Consider the following 23,963-nt stretch of genomic DNA (forward strand, 5'->3'; position numbering starts at 1 on the left):
TGCTGCCAGGTCTGCTCACTAATGAGCTCTGTCAAACAGCAAAGGAAAGAGGCAGTGACTGGCGCTGCTCAGACACAGCACTCCTGGCGAAGTGGGAAGAGCAGGAGAACAACTTGTAAAAAGCCTCCAGGAGAGCACACAAAATGGAGCACGAACACAGAAAAGATGGTTCAGAAGTACTTTTAAAACTAGTTGTAAATGTAGTAACTACAAAATAGTCGATCCCCTACAACTTCCATGAGCAGGCAATGACAATACCATGATATGAAGCCTCCTCTGACACACAGTTTAAACACTCAAGGGTGAAAATCTCTCTTAGACAGGGAAATTGCCCAATTTCACACTTCCCATCAGCAAAGGAATGAGAGAAGGGGGAGCAGGACTTAGAGAAGGAAAAGGCATAACTGGGATTTCTTCCATACTTGTGTGCCAGGACGCTGTTTTCCTCTCTCGGCGGCTGTTTCGGCTTAGCGTTTTCTTCGTGGTTTTTCAGCTTCCCATCCTGCCAAAAAATACAAAAGTTCCTGGTCAGCTGAACTAGGTTAAGAACCCAGTTTCACCCCCACACACTGCAAAGGGAGACTCGATGTTGATATTTCGGGATCGGCCCCTCCTTGGCATCGAGGTGTATCTGGACATGTGCAAACACCCAGCCACCGGCCCTTCCTCCCTGAGCTCTCATTTTGCTGGGATCAAAAAGCTGAATTATTGCTGTTTGCTACAGCAAACGGGACGTTCTTGATAAATGAACCATGATGTGTAAACGGCTTCACAGCAATCAGGTGTAAGACTGGGTAAAAACCAGAAAACCCACCAAACCGAATGGATGACGCAGCCCAAGGGAGCCCGGTGAAGGCAACGCTCAAGCGCAGCAGCACATGAGCATTTCAGAAACCACCTCTGTTGCTTCTCACAGGTACAGGTTAAGTTCTCCAAAACAACTGTTTCACTGCCAATTCCCAGCAAAAGAGCCTCTCGTTTCACAGAAAAAGCTGTAAAGCGGATTTGCACTTTCAAAGGCAAATTGACTTCTAAAGAGGGAGTTCCGCTGGGGGCCAAGGAGTTTTACTCTTGAGATGAACACTGCACCTTGCGTTAAAAACCACTGAATTCACTAAAACAACACTGGAAGTGATGGGTGATGCCCTCAAAAGAGAAATCTATCTTCCAAATTTCACTGTTTACCTCTTTTGGGAGAATTTTCCTTTATTACGATGCAAAAATTAAAAACCAGCCAGTTTGCTTTTCCTCAGATGTAAGTGCACAGCACCTCTCCTGCTGTGGGACACTTGCTTTTATTCACCTAGCGAAGGAAAAGCACGGTCACTGTCAGGATCTTGTCAGGTTCCCAGCTCAGAAGAGGAAATCACTGCTCTGCAATCCAGTGCAATGCTTCCAATACTTTTGTGAGGGTCCTGTTTAGCGTGTGTGAAAAATGTTCCAGAGCTCTTTTTGCTGTGGCACATGAAAAAAGACACAGGTAGTGCCTAGGAAAGCTGGGGAAAGGCAAACCACACTCCAAAAGCACAGGCCAGGAGGAATAGAAGTCGCGTTACCGCTCTCAGCCAGTTCTTGGCACCTCTTCTGTCCTCGGGGCTGCGCTGGTGGCTGTGTGACCATCTGTCCCGCTCCCGCCTCAGCTCCAGCTCAAGGTGGCTCCTGGAATATTGAGGTGAATTGTGAGTGACGGCGATGGTTCTGTAACACTCGTCATCGAGAGATAACCAGGTACTGAACCTGCTCTTTACACCCAGCAACTGGACCCAATTCAAGAGCTGGAAAGCGCCTCTCTGAATAACGAGTGTGTTAAGCCATAATATGTCAAGAGGGAAAATGTGAAAGATTGTCATATGATTCCAGCACAGTTTTGCCAAAAATAAACCTGCTGACTAAGCCTGGAGAAAAGCACTCAGCTGTGCATTTGTTATGGCACTGTCTGGAAAGCACCTCTCTGAATAACAAGTGTGTTAAGCCATAATATGTCTAGAGGGAAAATGTGAAAGATTTTCATCTGATTCCAGCACAGTTTGCCAAAAATAAACCTGCTGACTAAGCCTGGAGAAAAGCACTCAGCTGTGCATTTGTTATGGCACTGTAGGTCAGCGCCCTGTTCAAAACCACGTTCTCCAGCACAGCAACTGCTCCAGGACGGGCTCTGAACCCAAAGCCAGTGTCCTCGGCCACTGCTCAAAGCGTCCACACAGGACAGACCGACTGCTCCTCCTGACTGCTCCTCATGACTGCGGCCAACCCACAGCGACAAAGCTCTCGGGGCACCCAGACCATCAGGGACTGAGGCACCAGAAATCCCATTTACTGAAATAATTTCAAACCAAACTCAGTAGCTGCCAAAGGGAAGGACCCCTGCTCCAAAATCAAAGCCTATAAACTGAGTATCTGCTGGTAAAAGCAGCGACCAGAGTCGTGCTACACAACAGCCAGAATCCCCCTTGCTGTTAAAGCCAACATTCGTGGTTATCGCCCTCGTTCAGCTCCACGCTGCTCCAAGAGTTTTTAAACACTCCTGATGACTACAGCCTCCTTAACCATGTAGCTTAACTGAAGTGGGTAAAGCTGGTGGAGACTTAGAGCAAGGATTCATTTCTGGCTCTAAAACCAAACCAACCGAGGGAATTCCTGTTGATAACTTGATTTATCAGCACCACCACCACAAAAAGCCCCATTTCCTCTCAAATTAATTCCAACAATTCAACCCACTACCCTTTGCTCACTGCTTTAGAAACTCAGTTAAATAAAGAGTACAGCCCCTCGGTAAAGGAGGCTCAGCCATTTCCACACTGCCTTGGTTTAGCTCAGTGAGAAAGGAATCAGAAGTCGTCCAGCTGAGGCAGAAATACTCCAGTGTGCAAATCTCCTCCCCAGGCAGCCACGCTCGTTCAGTTCAGCTGGCTCTGCGCAAGGTGCAGACGCAGACGAGATGTGCTCCCTGTTTATACCTGGGAACACTGCTAAGCTCGCCCATGCACAGCCAGGACCTCACACACATTTCTGAGAAAAGCCCTTTGTGGGTCACCTTGGTCACTTTTTGAAAGAGGAAACCAAAAAGCTGTGCCATGAGAGCAAAATATAAATAAATGCATCCAGCAAGGCTTCCACAGAATCCATCGCAGTGCCCTTGCTACCAACAGAAGATGCACCACGGCCACAGGAGAGCTCTGTCCTGGTTTAAGGTCAGAGGATTTCTGTTTTCCTGACACTGCTAAAGCCATGACACCGCAGGGAAAGCGTTACAGCTCTCGCCAAGTTCTCTACGTTAGGCCTCCAAATTTTTGGTTCCCCCCCAGCAAAACGGAGACCACTTTCAACTGGAAAAAACCCAATAAATCCCCGTGGTGTCTGTCAGACTGACAACCTGGACCGACTCCCTTGCTCCTCAACTCTTTGGCGTTGGCTCTGCTGAGCTTCCCAAACAAGTTGTGGTCACCTCTGTCCTCCTGCATCTCCAGCACCGCCAGTTTGCCAGAGCGAGTTACCACCTCCAGCCCCTACCTCCACGATGGCCCTGCCTGTTTTCTACCAGACACAAATGAAACCAGCCCAGAAAAGAGACGAGGAAAGGATCTGTTCACCGCTGCCTGCAGAGCTCCTCCACTTCCAGCTGGAGGCTGTTGATCTTGTCGCCGAACTCCTGCTTGAAGAGCCGGTTGTCCTCCTGCGCCAAGTGCCGGTCCTTCTCTGCCTGTCGCAATCTGGATTTGAGCCACATGAACTTGTGATAAAAAACAAAAGCCATGGTGGGGAGGAAGACCGAGTTCAACCAACAAAGAAAAAACCCAGTGAAAAGGTAAAGCCAAAACAAAGAATGGTAAAAACGATGGACAGGGGGAAAATATTATAAAGAAAAGCAAAATGCAGGTGAACCAGGCAAAAGCTCTGCTTTTCAATAGTTTTTATTCTATTACTACAGTTTACAGCCATTAGATGAAAAACATAAGACATCACTTTTATCCAGATTCAAAGCAAACCTCAAGTACACAGAATTTTCAGTCCAATTGGATTTTAATGAACGTTACATTTCAGCTCTACACGCGTAACTGGAACTTGCGACATAGGTTAGCTACGATACTGGGAGTGGCTGCCTGTCCCTGGGCCCCCCGCTGACTGGCCACACTGGCTCAAGCACCCAGGCATTCGTACACCAAAGCGTTTCCGCTTCGGGCCCGGCATCACGAATGGCTGGATCCTTAGTTCTGTCTTATTTTAGCATCAAGCCAGCCTAGCCCCTTGTTTCTCCAGGAGAAAGCTGGGGAGGGGCAGGGGAGTTATCACTATTTGGGTACCCTGCTGAAAGCTTCCACCCTTTTATTATTATGTATTTCCTTTTTCTCCAGGTAGTTACAAAGTGTTTCTAGTAAAAGGTTACTGGGGGTTACACGGATATTTTCAAGCACACGACTTGGGCATCACGCAGAGATTTCAATGGGGTCTCCAAGGCCGCTCGTGTGCGGGAGCCCCCGAAATGAGCCCCGCGCTTGCGCAGAGGACAGGGCTGAGGCCCCAGGTTTCACCAGACTCAGTGAGCATCACTAGGTAGTTTTTCCCCCCCCCGGTTGCGTTTCAGTCACATTCGCCTCCCACTGTGCCCTGAGGAGCACATCCCACAGGGCACAGGGGGAACTGGCCCTGAAGAATTTTTACAGGCATCTCACTAGAGAAAAAAAACCAATCCCTTACTCAATACAGAAACCCCCCCAAACGTGGTTTTCTTGAAATAAATAACATCTCCAGGAGTTCTTATCACCTAAAGCCTGTACCAGGCCAGCAGGGTGAACTGCTGCGGCCACAGGAGGAACAGATTAGTTCATACAGTCCAAGCTACAGTTACCTAAAGTTTTGCACTGGGGTGTTAACTGGATTATTTTTCCTATTCGGAGCCACTTTGAAGCTTTAGCTGTTCTGTCACTAGCAAATTCTGTTTGCATTGAGCAGCAGAAACTTAAAAGCAAATAAAAGTGTAATAGTCAAAGGCAACCCTTCCTTTTGAACCACTAACTACTCAGACAAGGAATGGTCGAGTACCAAATTACCACTTCCACTCCCCACCGCTGCACGTTTTGTTCCTTTCTTCTATTTTTTTTGTTCCTTTTCCACACCAGAGTATAAAGATCAGATTATTTCTTATGTAAAACGTCTCATTTCCCTTTCTAGGAAGAGCAGAGACCGATCCAAAGGCCTCTCCTCGGCTTCCCTCGGCCAAGAACCGCGACGTACGCCCAGAGGGATCCATGGCAGAGGTAGAAGGCAATGCAAAGATAAGGAGGTTTCCACTGAATTTACCACTCTATCATGTTACTCTAAGACACCTAGCTACTAATTCTGGACACATGAAGTTTAAAGGAATAAGGATAAGTCCCCACCCTCCCAACCAAGTCACCGAGGCCGAACCGACGCGAGCAGGCTCGGTACAAGAGGGCCGGTCTCCGCGGTGACGAGCTACCGAGAGGCGCCCGCCACAGACGCGAGCGGGTAACGGCTTTGGGCACGCACACAACCAACCGCCTAGGACGGGAGCGGGTAACGGCTTGGGGCACGCACACAACTACTGTCAACAACTTCCAGGGATGCTTTTTTTTTTCTCGTCTACTTCACAAAAAAAGGGTCACACAGAAAACTAGTTGACTTCCCAGAGCTGGCCAATGGGGCATCGGCTTGAGCACCGCTAGGATCCAGCAAACGGCGAAGACTCGTGCTGCTGCATGCGCTGTGCATCACCACTTGTCTGCCACTCCTTACGCTGTTCTGGTGGGTTTATTGGCCAACTCATCGGTACTTTAACACAGTTTAAATGGCAAAGTTAGGGATTTTTATACCCGACTCTAAATCTCGGCAGAAAAACTCACTGGTTTTTAAAAATTCAGCAAATTCCAAATCAACTTTAGGTGACAATTAACAATTTAAAGGTTGCTTTTAGCAATTCTCAAGTTCTCCCCTCGTAAATGAGTTCTGATGTCAGAGCTGTGAGGTGACCAGACACAAAAATGTCTAATGATGCTTCTGGATCAGTTTGTTTGCTGCACTATTTAAGGTTTTTGCCTGTTTCACCAAATCCTTTTCACTGTATAAGTCAGTCAGTCAAAATGAGGATGACAGGGAAATGGAAAAATAAGAACAGCAAGAGAAAAAGAGCAAGTAATTAGCTAAACAGGTCTCATGAAACCATTTCAAATACAGATTTTCAAGACACAAAATTACCTATTTTATAAAGAACCATTCACAATATAAACCCTAAAACAAGAGTGTTAATTTAGTGCATTGATCTACTGTTAAATAAGTCCCAGTCGACACACGCTGCTGAGACCTATGCTTTCCTCTCATGTGTCTCAGAGCCACCACAGCAGTAGAGGCCATTCACAGAGACCAAAGCTCTGAACCCTTGGCCAAACCACCGCAAGGCCTGGTTTTGAGAACAAGACCAGGGGGAACAGGGAAGACTTGGAATAACCAAGCCCCTCCACTGCACTCTTGTCCTTCCTGCTCCCCCTGTAACACTGTCATTGCCAGTCAAGCACCTCTCTAAGCTCACACCGATATTTTTATCAGTGCTATCAGAGACAGTAAGTGACCTGTAACGGCTGGATAACGCAGAAGAGCACAGACAAATAAAGCTGCTATGTCCATTACTGTTCTATTTAATGGAAGCCCTCCTGCGGGCAAAACCCTTCTCCCAGCAGCATCTCACTGCATGATTGCTCTCCTCACACAGCTCTGTTCAGTGGTGGTAAAGCAGAGCTCTCAGACGCTCACCTGGCCCACTCAGGGCAGTGGGACACAACCACTACAAAACACAAGATTTGATAACTGCACAAGCTCCATCTTTTACCTTTGTTCGAGCTGTTTGATGGTGGCCGCCATCTGATTCGTTTTTTCTTCCAAGCGGCTGTTTAATTCACTCTTCTGTTTCGCTCCCATGTCTGAACTCTGGAAAAAGCAGCATCGTGGTTTTTGTAAGTAGCAGGAAAACCAAACTAAGCCACCATAAATCACGTGGCACATCACATGAAAAGGGCAGAAGCCAAAGACACAGCAGAAGGTGCTCAAGAAAGCAAATGCCAGGTCAGTATTGCGAGGACACAGGCTGTGTATATAACAGAAGGGCAAAACCACAACCAGTGAAGCTTCCTGTGTAACACATTAAGGCTGTGCCTGATAATACCATTTGGCTGTTTTGCATAGGATGATTGGCTCAAGGAGAGCAGAATCAACTCGTTCATGTTCTCAAATATATTTAGGATTTATTTCTGAGCGTCTTGGGTTGCAGTTTGTCTTGAGTCTGTTTGTGTCATCAGACATCAATGTGTGATGATGAACGTATGTCATTACACCACAGACATTCAAAATACTAGATTGCACTGGAACAGGAGCTACCATTGCTCAGTTTTTATACCATAACAAGACCAGAAGATGCTTTTCCCAGTCAAACACACACATTTCTGCATCATCATGAGTCTTTCAGAAGAAAGTGCACTTCCTTTAGTCCCCAGCACATTCACTTGTTCGAGTGCTAAGGCTGACTTGCAGAAAGACACAAGCATGGTACACAGCGTGTAAGCCTTCCACACCCAGTGCCTTTTAAACAGGTATGGGGAGAAAAAAGAACAGGAGCTACCATTTTTAATGTGGAGTCCACTGCATTTGATGTAATTATTTCCCTACCTGCAGCTTAAAGGACAGTTCATGCTTTAGGGCCCTGAGATCATCCAGCTGCTGCCTGAGCGCCACCAGCGCAGTCTGCTTCTCACAAACGTCTTTCTCCAGCATCTTCATGGCCAGCTCCATCTCCTGCCGCATCCCGATCTGCGCCTCCAGCTCCTTCTCCACATCCTGAAACACGGGAGCAGGCAGCGTTACCCGCCAGCTCTCATCCCCATCGCGACACAACCACCCTGAAGCGCCTGGCAAGGCTGTCTCGGATCAGGCAGAAGCAGGCAGGCAACAGTCCCCTGGTCAAACCTTTTCAGAAGCGATTGCCTGACATGGAGGTATTTCATGAGAAAGCCCCTTGTAGCGAGCTCAAGCCCACGCTGTCCTTACCAGCCGCAGCTGAGTCTCCTCCTTCAGCTGTTTTCGTGCCTCAGTCAGTGCTTGTCCATCGGCGGTTCTGTCTTTAGTGGCCTAAGGTAACGAAAACACCTCATTAAGTTGTCAATAGATACAACTAACGCTCACGTTTGCTGATGATCTGCTTTGCTCACCACCTCAAAAACAAATTCTGCAACTCTCACAACTCGGCAGCTCCATTCACTTAATGCAGCTTCCAAGTGAAGTGACTACTTCCCTCCTTCCCTGAGATGCCCAGTGCAAATGCATGGACATGAATGCATTTAAAAAATGGATTAAGTAAAATTTAAAAATCCATAAAACTAAAACCAGGTTCTGTCACAGTCTCTCGCGCTTCCATTAAATCAGCAAAAAAGGACTGTAGATCCTGCCCCTTCATTTCCAAACAGGGTAGCGTCTCAGGCCAAAAAAAAGCAGAACTACTTCCAAATATTTCTGCCGCCCCCTCAGAGAAAACGCTCGTTCCTCCTGTCCCTCCTGACACCACGGCACAGCAAGCCATGAACCTGCTGCGTTCGCTCTCGGCTCTGCACATGCTCGTGGTTTAATCAGGTACGGCCAGGCAGGATTTACAGTGGCCAGGGTCCATCTGTTCCCCTCTGCAGGGGCTGCACTCTCATCTATGGCAGATTTTGTCTTGGATACATAAGGAAATGAAGTCTCTTTGAAGCACCTACGTCCCTGTCAAATTTGGGCTGGAACTGCCCAGAAAGTCCTGTAAAAGTTCACACACACCAACCTTACGATTGGACTCCAAGAAGTAAGAGCTTTCCTCTTTAACTCGCTCCATCTCTTCCTGCAGGGTAATAATCCTGTTGTTTGCAACCGCAAGCTGTGGACGAAACAGAACAACAGTAACACGTCAAAACCAGACCTGAGCATTTTTTCCTTCTCTAGACACATTTTCTGTACTCATTTTTTTTACATTCACAGTAAGAAATAAAAATACGTGGCATGGCAAAAGACAAATCAGCCTCTACCACAGAGAATGATGATCTGAAAAAGCATCGATTAGCGCCAGTGTAACGGATTTCCAGTACTGGCTCAAACAGAGACTTCCCAGCCCATTTTGGTTCCTGTCATTGAGCAAAGTTAAGGACTCTCTTCAGGTCACTACCTGCTAGGTGTGGTGTAACTTGTGGTTAGCACGGCTTAGCAGTAATCCTCTCTGCATTCCCCTTCCCTTGCCAACAATAATAAAAAGGAAAAATGTGAGAGCGTGACAGCTAAGTTTTGTTGACTTCTAGCAAGGGAAATAAATGACCAGAGAAGAAACACTTGTGTGGGCTTGCTAAGGCTTCAGCAGTTTGGGTATGCTGCTGGGTAGAGCATCTGAGATGTACGATGCTCCACATTTGGGCAGGAGCAGCACTACAAAACCTCACAGGAGGAGGAGGATTTGGCTGGAAAGGGAGGATTGGCAGTAGCATGCACCACCCCTAGGAGACAGGGCATCGGCCTCAGAGCGACTCCCAGTGAAGACATCGCCAGAGCCTGGCATTATTTTGAGCGTACGGTCAAAGGCCAAAATAACTCCAGAGAGCTCCTCCTGGCTCTGTCAGTCACAGCTTACAAGAAAAGCTCAGTGACATCCCAAGAGATCAGCGACGTTATTAGATGACAAACCCGAGCTTTACCCTGAAAAAACCGTGAGTCCTTGGTACAACTCAAGGCAAATACATAAATTGATGTGCCATTTGATGCAGTTCATTAACTGCAGCCTGCGAACAGCGCTGCTTGGCACAGCAGTGGCCCTGTAACTCTGAACAGCATGCAGACCTCAGACACAAGCAAGTAAATTATTCCAAGTCTAAAAAATCCTTCAGTGAACACTGCAATTAATCTCACGGGTACCATGCCTAATGGGGACAGCACTCAATCTGCAGGTAATAAATCAAAAGCCACTTCTTGTGGTAGCACTGAGAAAGGCAGCCACTACTGCACATCACCTTTTTAAAATTAAGAAACTATTGTAACTGCAAAAATCCATGTCTTGCTCCTCAACTGCAAGAGTGGACACGCCGATTTCCAGCACTAAAGCCTCCCATCATTTGGAATACATCCATCAGAGTAAGTGTTCAATAACCAGACACACAGACCTCCTTTAATGAGGGTGAACAAGCACTTATTACGTTTATGCCATTACTGATGAACTGGGAGAGCAATTCTATAGCACAGGCTCACCCATGACTCACGTAGCAGCCACTGCTCGTGCTCAGACTGAACAATGTTTTATCCATAATGAGAATTTTTCCCTTTCTTTCTTGAAAATTGTGACAGGCCACAGGAAGAGTTATTGAAACATTCTGATTGCTGTTTTTACACTGGAGTAACCTGTCCAAATAGCCATTTACAGATGTCTCTGTCGTGTCTGGAAGTCTCATACCTACATCAGCTGTACTGCGTTCAGAACCACAGCCACCATCCCCTTTATTCTAAGACATTTTCCGAAAATGAGAAAGCGTGCCAAGATTTCAGAGGGATCGAGCACATTCGGCAGCTTTTGGGTTTTAACATGAGCATTGGGTTGTTTTTCCACCTGGTGCTTGCTTAGCAACAGCCAGTGTAGGTCCTTGGCAGCTGTTACTCCAGCTCCATCGTTAAACAGTCATCGTTACCTACACCTGAATTCAGAAATCAGCTCCTCTCTTACCATTATAATCCTGGATTTAAAGAGGCCAAAACATCAGAGGATTTTCTACCCCACTTACCTCCTCTGTCAGTTTAGTGTTGGATTTTTCTAAGGCATCCACCTTGGCCTGTAGGTTGTTTACCGTAGCGCTGTTCAAGAGAAAAAAAACTACAGTAACTCCTCCTTCTTTTAAAAGCCTGTTTTCTATTTTGCTATATTATATAATAAAGAATACATAAAATCATGTCCTTACCTTAAATGTCTATTGAGTTCTTCTACGTAGTTCTTCTGGTCCAAAATAGCAGTTATCTGGCCATCACTGGAAAACAAGACATAGCGTTGAGCTCAGCCTGAGCACTGCCCTCTCACACCAACACTGCATTGCTAATCAAACACGAGTCAGGGACTGTCAGACACACAGATGTTCTAAAAATGCAGCTATAAAGTCAGTGTAATCAAAACACCTGTAGGATTATGGTTGAAGATACACCTCAGTTCAAAAGAGCAGGAGTTCCTCAGAAGGCCTCAACACCTGACCATACGTCAGCGTGTCCACCCTGTGCTTTTCAAGCTCTTGCTCTGAGCGTTGCACAGCTCCGTTTGGGTACTTTAGACTATTACCACACTTACAGGATTTCCAACTGGAGATTTTCTTTTCCTAAGGACGCCATGGTGCTGAAAATCAACTTCTGTCCCACTGGCCACAAGCCTAAGCTGCTTACCGGAAAGGCCTGAAAGACTGGCAAGACCTAACTCAGCAGAGGGTCCCTTTTAAAACATTTTTCTCTTCCATTGTCAGCTAAGGAAGAACACACAGAGCTCCTGAGAGGCTTTCCTTTACCCTTGTGCCCTCCCAATACTTCCAATATCTTATTTCCATAGTATGGCTCACCAGGGAAGAGCAATTCGCTCTAAGTACCTTTTAATGAAAAATGTGACAGAGTGCAGGCTGACCCGAAATACTTGAGTACAGGCTACCAAGAGATAAGCAGGAGAGCTGTGCATGCACTTACCCTTCAGTGCCTTTCGTGCTGTTCCCATCTTTCAAGTACATTGAGAAATCAATAACTCCAACCTAGAAAAGAAAAACTTGCGTTTTACATTAAACCCTTTACATTTCACTCCACAGTGAAGAACACAAGTGTGCTCCCAAGAACAGAATCACAGTAACAAGCTTCTATCTCGGCTGATGTAAGTCCTCTACAATTGAAAATGGTTCCAAATTAAACAAGCTGAAAAAGCCATTAACTGAACACCCAGTACCTGCGAGTCCAGGTCTTCTCCTTTCATGCAGAAGTTGGCGTCGATGACATTCAAACCTACCAGGAGGCCAGCAATGATCGCACCCTCTTCTTCCATCATCAGTGCGTTAGGCTCATAAAATTCACTGCGGGAAGCACAGCAAGAGAAGACAAGCGTTGCATCTTTACAAGTCTGCATCTCCAAGTGGCACACGTTTACTGCTCTATTACCTACTTCTCCTAACACCACCACATTCTCCTGTGGGCAATACCAGGTTTTCCTCTCTAACCCCAGGCCAGCTATGCATTTGCATGGACAGCCCACAAAAACCTACTTGTTTGAGTACAGAAACACCAATGTATTTATTAAATCCCACTGCTTCACACAGACCTAGTAGTTCAAATCCATGGACTTTCAGCTAAACTACAAAATTATTGCTGTTTTACAAGTGGGAAGCAGAGATAGAGAGAAGTGAAAGGACTCGTTCCACATCAGATGGTGATGAAGTGACAAGGTCAGAAATAAATCCAGGGCTAAGATCTTGCAGATGGAGAATGCTGTATCGCCTCTGTACAGATATTTCACCCAAATCACTTCTTTGGAACCAAAATTTGTGTTTATTCCAATGGATACTTGAAACGATTAAAGTGGAGAAATAACAGCTTTTGAATTAAGAATACTAAGCATTTCTAGTCCCTCAGAGGAAGCTCTGCATTTCACAACTATTACCATTTCTCCAGGAAAGCACACGCACGTTTTCCCATCTGGGCGTAAAAGTGCGTGAAGATCTTACAAGAGGGCAGAAGAGAATTTGACCTAATCTGAGAGAGCGCTCACCTGAGAAGATCCTTTCTGTTGATCAAGGCTTTCATGTACTCAGAAAGCTTCTTCTGCATTAGAGCCAGGCGAAGCCAAGCTCTTCCTCTTCCCACGGGTGTCCTACAAAGGCAAGAAATGAGAATTACCCACGTACTGCAGTGTGTGTGCACAAACAGCTTTAATAATCCCTTTCTGTGTAAAGTTTCTGCATCTTCATCAGCTGGCACTGATGAAAACAGGAAAATACAAAGTATTTAAGTGCAAATAGTTACAGGCAAGTTTAAGCAATCACCGCTTCTCTTATAACTAATTACGTATTTGTTACAGTAAAAATATTTTCCTGGCTTTACACCTGCTAGATGGGCAGAGACCAGCCGCTTCCTCAAACCACCCTCTAATTCAAACCCCGTTTCGGGCAAGGCACGCCAGCAGAACGCTCCTTCAGGAAGGTGTTAAGTCGGGTCAGAATCCACAACACAACTGAAAACACCAATCCCGTCCTGTTCTCTCGAGGTGCTTTGCTCATTAACACGCTCACAGGATGCAATAGGGTACAGTCACAGTCCTCCCCTCTCTGTTTCTCCTGCAATGTGAAGCACGCAGCTTTAAAAATCCGAGAAGGGACAGGCTGCAGCACAGCTCTGGCTCTGGCCAGCAGCCAGCACCAGCAGCTCCCAAGGTGTAAATCCCCGAGCAGAGCAGCATTCCCATCAGAGGGACATTTCTGCTCCGTCTCCAGCAGCCAGGCAGCTGTGCTACACCAAGCTGCACGTGGGACACTCCATCTCCTAACCTTACTCAGTATAGGCCACGACTGCCCGTGACACTCATCCTCATCTTCACCGCTCCCCAGCCTTGACCTCACTGATGTATGATATAACATTTTCCAAGGGTTAGCATCAATGCAAGGCTGAGGATTAGAAAATTAGTCAAAAACTGTTCTTTATTTCCATTTATTTCACGTTTCAATATTCTTTTACAACAGGAAAAGGTAACAGGAGCTCTGGCACAACGCTGCTGGCACTGCACATTGATCCTGGAACAGCTTCCAGTCCTGCACAGACCTCCAGGAAAAGCACCTGTCCATATGTACATTGCTAAACACTAACCCAAAATAAACCGTTACTGAACCTATTCACCTCTGCTTTCACAGAGTGCTCTGCTGCACATTTAATCCTTAGTCCTGCTGCTCAAACAAAAGCATCCTTATACCTTTTCTTCCTGCTCTCCAAACTGAAACCTTCTTATCAGTTCCTTTTTAGTGCTGAATAAGCAAACCCAAATGTGATGTCTGAAATGGCCATGGAATTTTTAAAAGCAATATATGCTTAAAGTGGGTTTTTTCCCCTTCTCTATCAACATAAGCTATAGAATCTTCTCCAACTTGGTGACTGTGCCCCCCTTTTACACAAACTTTACAAGTTTACCAGAATTTATTTAAAAAAAAAAATTACCTCTATCAGCCCCAATGTTATCAAACCTGTAATCACCTTTCTTCTAACCCCCTTCCTCTTGAGTCTGACTTCAGAAAGAGTCAGTACAGGCTATTCCCATTCCTAAGGCACATCGTCACTCAATTGGTGCCAGCAATAATGAGCTATTGTCCGTAAAACCCCACGTGTAACACAAAGAATATATCCTATCCTCGCCTTCTGAGATCCTTAATGAAGAATAAATAAAAGAGAAGTGACCCAACTGTATCAGCAGAAGGTGGCAGATGGATTCCGGAAGGTTTTGGTTGCTGTCCCTTCTCTTCTTCAGGAACCTCCTCACAATAAAACCGCATTATATACTTGTGTGGTAGAAGACTGTACTTACTTCAGCCCCGGGAGATCCTTAACACTTGCTGTAATCTCTGCAGCTTCAGGAACAAGTTTTTCTACCAGTTCTAGTGGTCCCCAAAATGACTTATTTTGCCCAAGAAAAGTCTTTTTGGCTAGAAAAGAGAAAGAGAGAGAACAAATGAGCCCGTTAGGCCTGTGCTGAGTAAATACATTCTCAAATATGGTCAGAAGTGACTGAGGAGTAAACAAAAACCACCAGAAAGATTCTTTCGGGACCGCGGCTGGGCAAGGACAAAAGATGACTTCTTATGCCCGAGCGTGGCACTTCCTGGCATCATTCAAATAACGCAACAGGGGCTTGAGGCAGCTGCCAGAAAATACCTCATACATCCCAAATACTCCAAAACAACACCACGCAGAGATAACCAGAAACTCAGAGCCACTGCTAGGGGTCAACAGTTTCCACTAGGACGATGTTGCCATCCCCAGGTTATACCTGATGTGCACAGTAGTTTCCCCCCCCCCTCGCTGACCATCACATTACAAGGAAAAGGACCACAGTGCTTTGAACCCGCTCCCTGGCTTCCAGGGGCTTCCCTCTGCATCCTTTCCCCTCCAGAAAAGCTTTCTAGGGAACCCTAGGTACTAAAGCTGGAAATTCATCTCCTTCTTCCACAGCTGTCCCTGCTACTTCACAGCAGCAGCGAGAAGACCGAGAACTCCATTAACTTCAAGCTTACAACCAGTAGAACGGACAGTGGTGAATGGATAAAGAAAGGACCTGAAGAATACAAATGCTTCTCCCTCTTAACCAGCACAGGAATTGTCTCCCCTATGTGTAATACTGAACATGCTACTACAGAAGCACCACAGGATGTACACGTGGGTGCTGACAGGGAATTTAATACCACCTGGTGGTTTTCATCACAAGCCACACTCACACAAGGGCAGCACGTCAAGAAAAGCAGCTGCTTGGCAATTTTAGTTGCAACTCCATATTATATAGTTCAATATAAGTTCTGCTTGCCATTCTGGAAAGCAGCTTACGAGATATTAACCAAAAAAGCCCAAATCCTCAGGTTAAATAGAAATACTGAGAAAGGATCTTCATGTTGCAGTTCCTCTTCCAGCAAGAGGACTGTTGTGTCTCTAAAGCATGAGGAAGTGCCGAAAAAAGGGAGTCCTGAGTTTGCTGAGGAGCCAATTTTACCACAAATTACTCAGTTATACTGGAGCCACATGTGAAACAACGCTTCAAAAATGACAAGTGTCTGCAGCAACCATGAACTTTTCCCCTGCAGTGTCAAACCTTCGGCAGATTTTTTTTCCGCTTCCCGCGGCCTGTCGAGTCAACTGTGATCACAACAGTGACCCTACTCAACCTCTCTTTGCTCCACCGCAGATTACAGAAGCAGACTCGGAAAAGAAGATTTCCCACTCCTACGCGACGAGCGCCGGCCCGGGAGGACACCTGGCGAGCCACGTTACCTTTCAGGCCGTGTTTAAGGCAATGCTCCATCACAACAAAGAACTGCTGAAGAGGTGCATAGTCGGAGTCCAGCGTCCTGCCCAGGTTGAGCGCCGATTCGATCAGCCCCTTGATACTCAGCTTCGCCATGTTCATCAGGTTCATGCGTTCATTAGCCATGAGATAATTAGGATCTATTAAAAAAAGGAAGACAACCACTGTTGAGTAACAAAAGCTATTTTTACTATAATAAGATGTCCCATCTTTCTCTCTTTTTGTCCCTAAAGGCATTTTGGGGGCTGTGACAGTTTGATGTGAGGCGCTCTCTTCAGGCCTTTTGTTGAGAAAAGCAAAAATTAACCAGCGTTTCATACCCAAAGCCACAATGACATGAGAATAGGTAAATATTACATTACAGGTGCCTCAATACTTCAAGTAAGCACAAAAGCTTTACATTTTTAGGCAAGGAAAGTTGAAGACAGCTGTTAATATTGTGCCTTACACCTTGACAACACATCACTGAACGTTACAGCCATCACTTGCTCCAACTCAAGTCCCCAGCTGTGTCCAGCCACTACAACCTGGTGAGGATTCTCCACCTGAGATTTGCTCTTCAGTCTAAAGACAACCATTAATCCTCTCACCCTTAATCCATCAATGTGCCTCTCTATCTTTACTGCTCATCACTTCCTTCATGGCTCCTCTGACACCTCCTTGCATTTCCAACGCGTACAGAAGTTTTCCAAGACTGTACTCTTCCTCCACAGTATTACAATATACCTCTGTCGTATTATATATCCACCTCTATACCTTATTATTGAGATATTTATACTTCCTAGCTGCTTCTCATTGCAAGAAACAAATAAAAAAATCTATTTCCTAAGCTACACCCTGCCTGCCACGGCCTTTCTCTCCCCTTTCTTCTCCAGGATGGACCAGTACCAGAGTCTTCTCCATTAAACTTCACTGGAGCCCCCCCAGCGGCTCCTGTGCCAAGCAGCTCAAAGAGAGAAGGTGCATCGTGAAGAAGGGGAGCACACAGATGGTGCCAAGCCATGCCAGCTGGAACTGCCATCAGGTGAGAGCCATGGGCCCAGCCACCTCCCCAGGCCACAAACGCCCTCCTGCCCAGAGAAACCTCAAACCAGTCCAGTTGTTCCTGCGCCTTCACCCCATCTTCTACAGCTGAAGGACAAAGTGACCCAAACTCCCCCAGAGTTCTGTTTTAGTCACTCTAGGCTCCTCAAGCACCGACCGTCTTGGCTCTCAGCTTATAAAAAGGCTGAGATTAGGCATTGGTTATTTATTTTCATAATACAGAAAACTTCTAAGTACTCACTTAGGAATGCAATTCTCACAGCAGCACTGGACTATAGAAAGATTTCATTTAGTGGGTGATTTTTATTGCCTTTGCTGAACTCCTACTACTTTAAGCTGATAGATTTCCATGTACATGGAGCAGATTGTTTTGTGATTTGCAATGTAGCTTTAAGTCACCATTGCTAGGAACACAGGCTCAAGAAAAACAAGTCAGACGTAATATTACATACAATTGATTGCAAAACCTAATTTTAATACAGCATTTGCTTCCACCACAAACAACTATAGCCACAAAATTGTGCGTTGCTTTGGTATCATGACTCAAAACCCACTCAGAATAAGTTTGTCCATAAAAAACCACCAGCCCTCTCTCCCAGTACTGCTGGTAGCACAACTCCCATCTGCAATAAATGGGTACTTCTAACAAATAAACCAGCAGAGATCTCTACTAGGTCTGAATAATCAAAATTGTACCCTCAGAAAAAGTACGGTGCTGTGGTAAAAGAAACAAACAGACTTTTCTTGACTGATTGATTTAAATCAGTCTAGGTTGAGCACCAGTATTTTTGGCTGGCCAGGCTTTGAAGAGAAGCTCCTCTGCATACACAGCTCTGCACGCTGATCTCAGGAGCCAGATCAGACCCATTCAAACAGCTGAGTCTTTGCCTCCTGATCACACTGAGCAGTTTCAAGAGTGGCCTGAAACTTTGTTAATAATCACAGCTTCCTTTTCTTCTTCTTCCCCACCACAGGAAGTAGCAAGGTGCAGAGAGATAGGTGCTTTTTGAGGCAAGGCGCAGGGTTCTCCATGAGGCTGAGAGGTCTGTGACTGCTGTGTCAGCTGGGGTCGACATTACACTGATTAAAACCAAAATAAAACAAATAAACAGGACTAACCAATGGGTGTTCAAGACAACCAGATTCCTTCTTTGCTCTTAAGAGCTGATGAACATCTCAGCTGATGAAAGTACTTAGGAAAAAAGACAAGCTGGACTATGCTGTCGTTTAAGACTGAAAGATGCAGCCACAGTCTAAAGAACGAAAATATCAAGTCACTGATAAGTGTTTTCATCACAAGGATTAATGACAGGCTTCTGCTTCATGAGTCTGTTGTGACCGATGCCGCTCTGTGTACGTACAGCCGAGACTCTCGGTCTGAGACAAAACCTCCCCCAACTTTCTCCTGCTGCCTCTAACTGCAAAAACCCAACCCGAGTCATGTCGTAAGCATGAAAACATAAAAACCTTGATCTGAAACTTCACCTTTCAATGTGGTTTGGATTTCAACTGACTCTTAAATCTAATCTAAACTATTCTTAATAATTCTGAATTAATCTTAATCTATCTAAACTTAAATTCTTAGACTTTTAACCTAAAAGTCAAGGAACAAGTCAAAGCTACATTGGATCTCCAAGGGTTACTGTGGCTTAAGTACTTCTCCACTTGGTAACAATCAATTTTATCCCTCCTCATTATTCAGATTACCTCAATTGCAGGGGGTCTTGAAACGCTGCAGATGTGAACAAATCAGCCCAAAGTAATGCCGATTAACGAGGATTTCAGCAAGATTCTCCACGTACTGAATCCATCTTACACCAAGAATCCCAGCTGAAAGCAACCCAAACTTGAGAAGGGTGCTTCTGCATATGGAATAAAACAGCCTTGTGCACACAGTCCATACTGTATTCAGATTAACAGACACAGTAATGGGGAAATATTTAGTTTTTAAAACCAAACCAGCCAGCTCTCTGCAGTGCACCGAGTCTCAGCTAAGTAACTTGACATTAGGAGGACATTAGTTCCAGCTGCTCAGACCATGAAATCATGAACACGTGTATCATTTCAAATAAACGTGGGAAGCAAATCCCTAGATAAATTAAGGACTTCAACAATTTTAACCGTCTTTTCCTTAGCCTCTGTTCAGCCACGTCGTGCAAGACTGCAGGTGAGAACACTCCTCCAAGCTGCCGCTGTCTCCCCACAAGTCCTTGACAGAAAGAATAATTAATGTTGTTTCTCCTGGCAGCCTCAGGTCCTGGGTCTGCCTCCCCAAAATTCCTACAGGCACACAATCTGCTGCAGCATTTCCAGTGCACTGACTTGTATCCAAGGAGGACGAGCAGCAGAGGGGACAGCTTCATCTCGCCGTGAGTCGCAGAGGACACAAGAAATGGCCAACGTCAGGGTCGAAGCTGCAGAGGGGTACTCACCGCCTGTCCCAGTGCACCCAGTCCAAACTGGTGTCTGCGGGTCTGTGCGAACACCCTGGCTGTGGTCAAGGTGCTGGAGATGTGGTGTGCGCTCCTGTCTCCCTCCACAGTGGTAGGAATACCTGCCACCTGAGCCATCTGCTTCTGGGATGTCACCCAGAGCCTTCCATTCATGATGGAAAATAAGCTAAAGCAAACTGAGGCTATTTTAACGCTGTGGAAACAAATAGGAGTTTAACACCTTTACCTATCTTTTTAATTTAAATGCCTCACGTCCTGGTAGCAAAGCAAGCCCCTGACTACCATTCTCAATGGGGCAATCTGCATTTTGCATCTCATGCATGCCCTCTCCTACAGCTAAGCAGTGATGAAAACAAGAAGGCCATGACTATTCACACGTGAAAAGCAGAGGCCTGCCTTTCTACAGAGAGATGTTTTACACTACTAATGTTTTGCTTCTACGTTCAAAACTCCACGGCCTACTCTGTGTGGATAAACTGGGGTGCAGCTGCACTGACACTGTGTTATGAAGATGAAACCTGGTTTCCTAAGCGAGGAAACATCTTCAGCAGAGACTTTGCAAGGTTGCTTCACGTGCTCTTGCTGTTCTGTTGTTAGTGTTGGCTTTGGAGGGGGAAGCACACTCCACCTCCCTGGTCCGTGACACACCAGGCACGTAAGGGTTTCAAACAAACAGAGTGGGGCAGTGGCCACAGGAAAAAACCGGATTCAAGTGAAAAGATACAAAACCCACATTTCAACCTCATCCCTCCCAGAGAAAATAAATGCAAAACAATCTGTAAAAAGCCCAGGCACGTAACAAACTAAATACAAAACAATCTGTAAAAAGCCCAGGCACGTAACCAAGCCCAACAGCTGAGAAAGGCACCATCCACGGAGGATGATCAGCAAGAGATCCACGTAGGTAAGCCATCTAAACTAATTTCTGTGCACTCTTTAAAAAGATTTATACCATGAGTTTCTAAATAGAAAGAAAAGTAAATTTTACCATGCCATGGTTGATTTTGCTTTTTCCTTCTGCCAGAAACACGCTTAAAACAATTTGCACTGCAAGATTTTTCCTAATCAAGTCCCAATCACTTTCTTCACTATCTTTAATTATAAGTTGTTATTCCAGTAATAACTGCAACTATGCCTTTGAAGACAGATGTATCCTTCACGGTGCTGTGCATAAACAACCCCCTGTTTATAACCCTGAGTCCGTAACATAAAGGTGCTTCGCTTAATTCCACCACTTTGCTTTACCAAGTTTCACGTTTAATTGCTCATCTGAGACTTCTCAGCCACAACAGGAAATTTCCTACTTATTCCTTTGCCTCCAAAAGGTTTCTGAGCCTTTTGCGCTGCAAACGCTTTCATCCCAAGCATGAACAGCTGCATTTAGTCACCAATTACAAATTTACTTGAGTGCACGCTGAATCAGGGACTCATCTATTTCATGCTTGAATCATTTCTAAGAACCAAGCAGGAAGCACTATTAAGAAATATAACCTCATTTAGTACTTCACAAGTCTTAATCAAAGTTTGCAATACAGGTTTTCGAGTCGCTTTTGCCAAGTCTCCAGTCGATAAACTGCAATACTTCAGGAAATCTGTACCTTTGGGGTGATTTCTGAAACAGTTTCTGAAATTTAGGCTCCAGGTATCTCTGCACCTTTTAAGTTGTGTTTCTCTCAGGCTCAGGAGAATAATTGTGTCAGAATACGTTTAATAATAGTAAACGAGTCACTTGTTCATCCCCTTTTTCTACCTCTGATCTAAACACCTCAAAATTTTGTAGGTATTTTTTAAAGCAACGCCGTATGCACATCATCAAAAAAAGAGACCAGTAAGAATTCAGAAACCAAAACCGATCACATGGAACCCACGATAAAATGTAGAAGAAACTCCTTCACAATACGGAAATTAACAGATGCACAAACGTAAACGAACACAACTGCAAGGGCAATACATACACGAGTGATCGAGGATGTTTCTTCAACACACAGAAACCACCACGAACAGAGCACAACCAGCACGGCAGGGTCTGGCCGCGGACCTGGCTCCACCAGCCAGGCGCGCTCGGCAAGCAGCAGCTATTGCACTGCAGAGGAAAAACTCTACTTTGCAAAATAATCAAGTCAAAAGCCAGCGAGCAGTGGAAATAAAAGCTGAAAGATGTTGGTGTGGCACGCACCTTCAGTATCATCGCGCAATTGCTCCACCACATCTGTCAAATCCTCCCAAGAGTCTTTGCAAACAGCAAAAAGAAAGGAAAAGAAAGAAAATGTCATGCAAGCCGTGATGTAAAGGAAAGGTTCAAAATCAAGGTACAGGAAAAGGATAACTGACAGGGAGATCTGCATAATACAAGACTTAGTTCATAATGGCAAAGGATTTGCAAGTCAAAAGGGTTTATTAGTCTGCACAAAGCAATACAGCAAAGTGGGTTTTTCTTGGAGAGTCCAATTGAGACAGGCTTCAGTAAAGCTTTAAAAGCTTTGTTTCTTTCTGCATTAAGACAAGCAATTTTTTTTGTATAGCACATCCTAAAAAGAAAAGCAAGAAAAGCATTATTTTGTTCGTAAGATCAAAGCACTAAACTTTTGATATTTACACAACGTTAGCATTTGCTTCATTTTCCTCCTGCCCACGCCCCAAAAGATCCCCCCCAAATAACAGGGAAATGCAGGCACACATGAAAAGCAAGCACATTTCAGGAGAAGGACACACTGAGGACATTTTAAATAAGGTTAAACAGAGCCTTAACGCCGTTACAGCCATCACTCCTAATGAACCATCTCAGCTTAGCCTGGACACGGCTCGCAGGTTTTACGTCCTGATTCTGGTGGTGATTCGCGAAGGCCTCCATGGGGACACCACCTCACGTCTTTGCCAGGAGCCTGTGGGCTGCTGACGGGCATGGGAGGTGTGTGGGTATCCAGGAGAGCAGCAGGCAGGATGAGGAAAACACATTCCAGCACGCCCACAAATCCCCTGCTTCCAAACCCAGAAAACCAAGCCGGGCCAAGCCCCGAAGGCTCTGAACCTCACGGGATTTCCAGCCCCCTACTTACATGTCCGCTCTCCCCAGCGCCGACGTGAAGCAGGTGAACATCTGAAGCACAAGAGAGGCTCGAGTGCCCTTTACAGCCCGACTGTGCCAAAGTCCTGAGCAAAGTCCACCACTGCCGGGACCTCCTCCCCCCCACGGCACAGCTACGACCCAGCGTCGGCCGACAACGGCGCGTTCCCAGTCACCGCGCTTAAAGAAGAAACAGGGCCTATATACCAGTGCAACTACTAATTCAGCTGATCCCCAAAGCTCCCAACGCCGCAATACCACTGACCATTGCTATTTTTTAGCGATCAGTTTTCTTCATAAACCAGAAGGTCACTTCTTCCCCTGTGGCTAAGCATTATGGCAACACCGAGCACAGCAGGAAACCACCGTTCGTTGTGTCCTGCCACGTACCCAGGTTGCACTGATCCAAACTAGTATTTTCTAGCTGTTTTTCTAGCATGTCTGAAAGTGAATGAGATGAGAACCTGGATGCACACGCCATGATTTATTTAATTGCAGTTTCCATCATGTGCAAAGATCAGAACCAGCTTCTGCCCATCCCAAAATCCCTACCTGCCTGCTGAGACTGAAGCCAGACATCATCGCTGAATGGTCCGGTACTGAATACTGAGGGCTTGGGGTTTTCCCTTAATGTAAACTGTGAAGAACACCTCATAACCTACAAAATATTCACAGAATCACAGACTCGCTCGGTTGGAAAAGCCCTCTGAGATCATCACATCCAACCGTTCCTGTCTACCCCCTAAACCATATCCCTAAGTACCTCGTCTACCCGCTCTTTAAACACATCCAGGGATGGTGACTCCACCACCTCCCTGGGCAGCCTGGTCCAGCTTCTGACGACCCTCTCAGGAAAGAACTTCCTCCTTATCTCTAACCTAATATAACCTAATAACCTAAATATTTACAATTTGTGTGTTAATGGGGACAGAGAAAATTGCCAGGCTTTGCTTAACCTTTCATGTGATCCTTCCCACTGTAATTTTGTCCCTTCAAACCCCTCCCTACACACCACAGACCCACCAATCATTTCACCTTTCGCTCCTCCAAGCCCCGTTCTGTGCTCAGCTCCACGTCCAAAACCACCCAACATCTCCCTCCTACTAGGGGAGCTGTTAACAACAGCTAGTGAGGCTTACACACTGAACGGAATTTGCTGTCTCATCACTTTGATTTTTTAATTTCTTTTTCAATCAACATAGGAAATCCCTTTTCAGCCCAGTACTCCACCTCCTATAACACAGAAAGGTGCAAGAAACCTCACTGGACTGGCTATACCTGGACAATTGCTACTCACTTCATAGTAAAGGATTAAAGCATATAT

At 45.6% G+C, this 23,963-nt stretch overlaps 1 protein-coding gene across 2 annotated transcripts; it reads right to left on the bottom strand.

Moving 5' to 3' along the window:
- Nucleotides 1–5,533: 5,533 nt before the first annotated feature.
- Nucleotides 5,534–21,803, bottom strand: RUFY3 (RUN and FYVE domain containing 3). Of its 2 annotated transcripts, XM_010182025.1 has the most exons (13): nucleotides 21,752–21,803; nucleotides 16,045–16,218; nucleotides 14,591–14,708; nucleotides 12,791–12,892; nucleotides 11,975–12,098; nucleotides 11,725–11,786; nucleotides 10,965–11,030; nucleotides 10,791–10,860; nucleotides 8,813–8,911; nucleotides 8,053–8,133; nucleotides 7,675–7,842; nucleotides 6,842–6,939; nucleotides 5,534–6,076 (listed from the first exon to the last, which is right to left on the bottom strand). In XM_010182025.1, the coding sequence occupies exons 2-13, from the start codon at nucleotides 16,202–16,204 to the stop codon at nucleotides 6,004–6,006; spliced, it is 1,221 nt and encodes a 406-aa protein (XP_010180327.1). In that variant the 5' UTR covers nucleotides 16,205–16,218; nucleotides 21,752–21,803; the 3' UTR covers nucleotides 5,534–6,003. The 2 variants fall into 2 exon arrangements, with proteins under 2 accessions (XP_010180327.1, XP_010180319.1); XM_010182017.1 differs by lacking the exon at nucleotides 21,752–21,803 and having other exon boundaries at nucleotides 8,819–8,911; nucleotides 16,045–16,212.
- Nucleotides 21,804–23,963: the final 2,160 nt, after the last annotated feature.

Source organism: Mesitornis unicolor, unplaced genomic scaffold (assembly GCF_000695765.1).
Source record: "Mesitornis unicolor isolate BGI_N332 unplaced genomic scaffold, ASM69576v1 scaffold24340, whole genome shotgun sequence".
NCBI lineage: Eukaryota > Metazoa > Chordata > Aves > Mesitornithiformes > Mesitornithidae > Mesitornis > Mesitornis unicolor.

Coding starts and splice junctions, on each gene's coding strand:
- RUFY3 (XM_010182025.1), bottom strand. CDS start 16,204: ATGGCTAATGAACGCATGAACCTGATGAACATGGCGAAGCTGAGTATC. Junction 12,099..12,790: donor AACAGAAAGGATCTTCTCAG/GTGAGCGCTCTC, acceptor TGCTTCCCGCAG/TGAATTTTATGAGCCTAACG. Junction 8,912..10,790: donor ACACTAAACTGACAGAGGAG/GTAAGTGGGGTA, acceptor TTTCGTCCACAG/CTTGCGGTTGCAAACAACAG.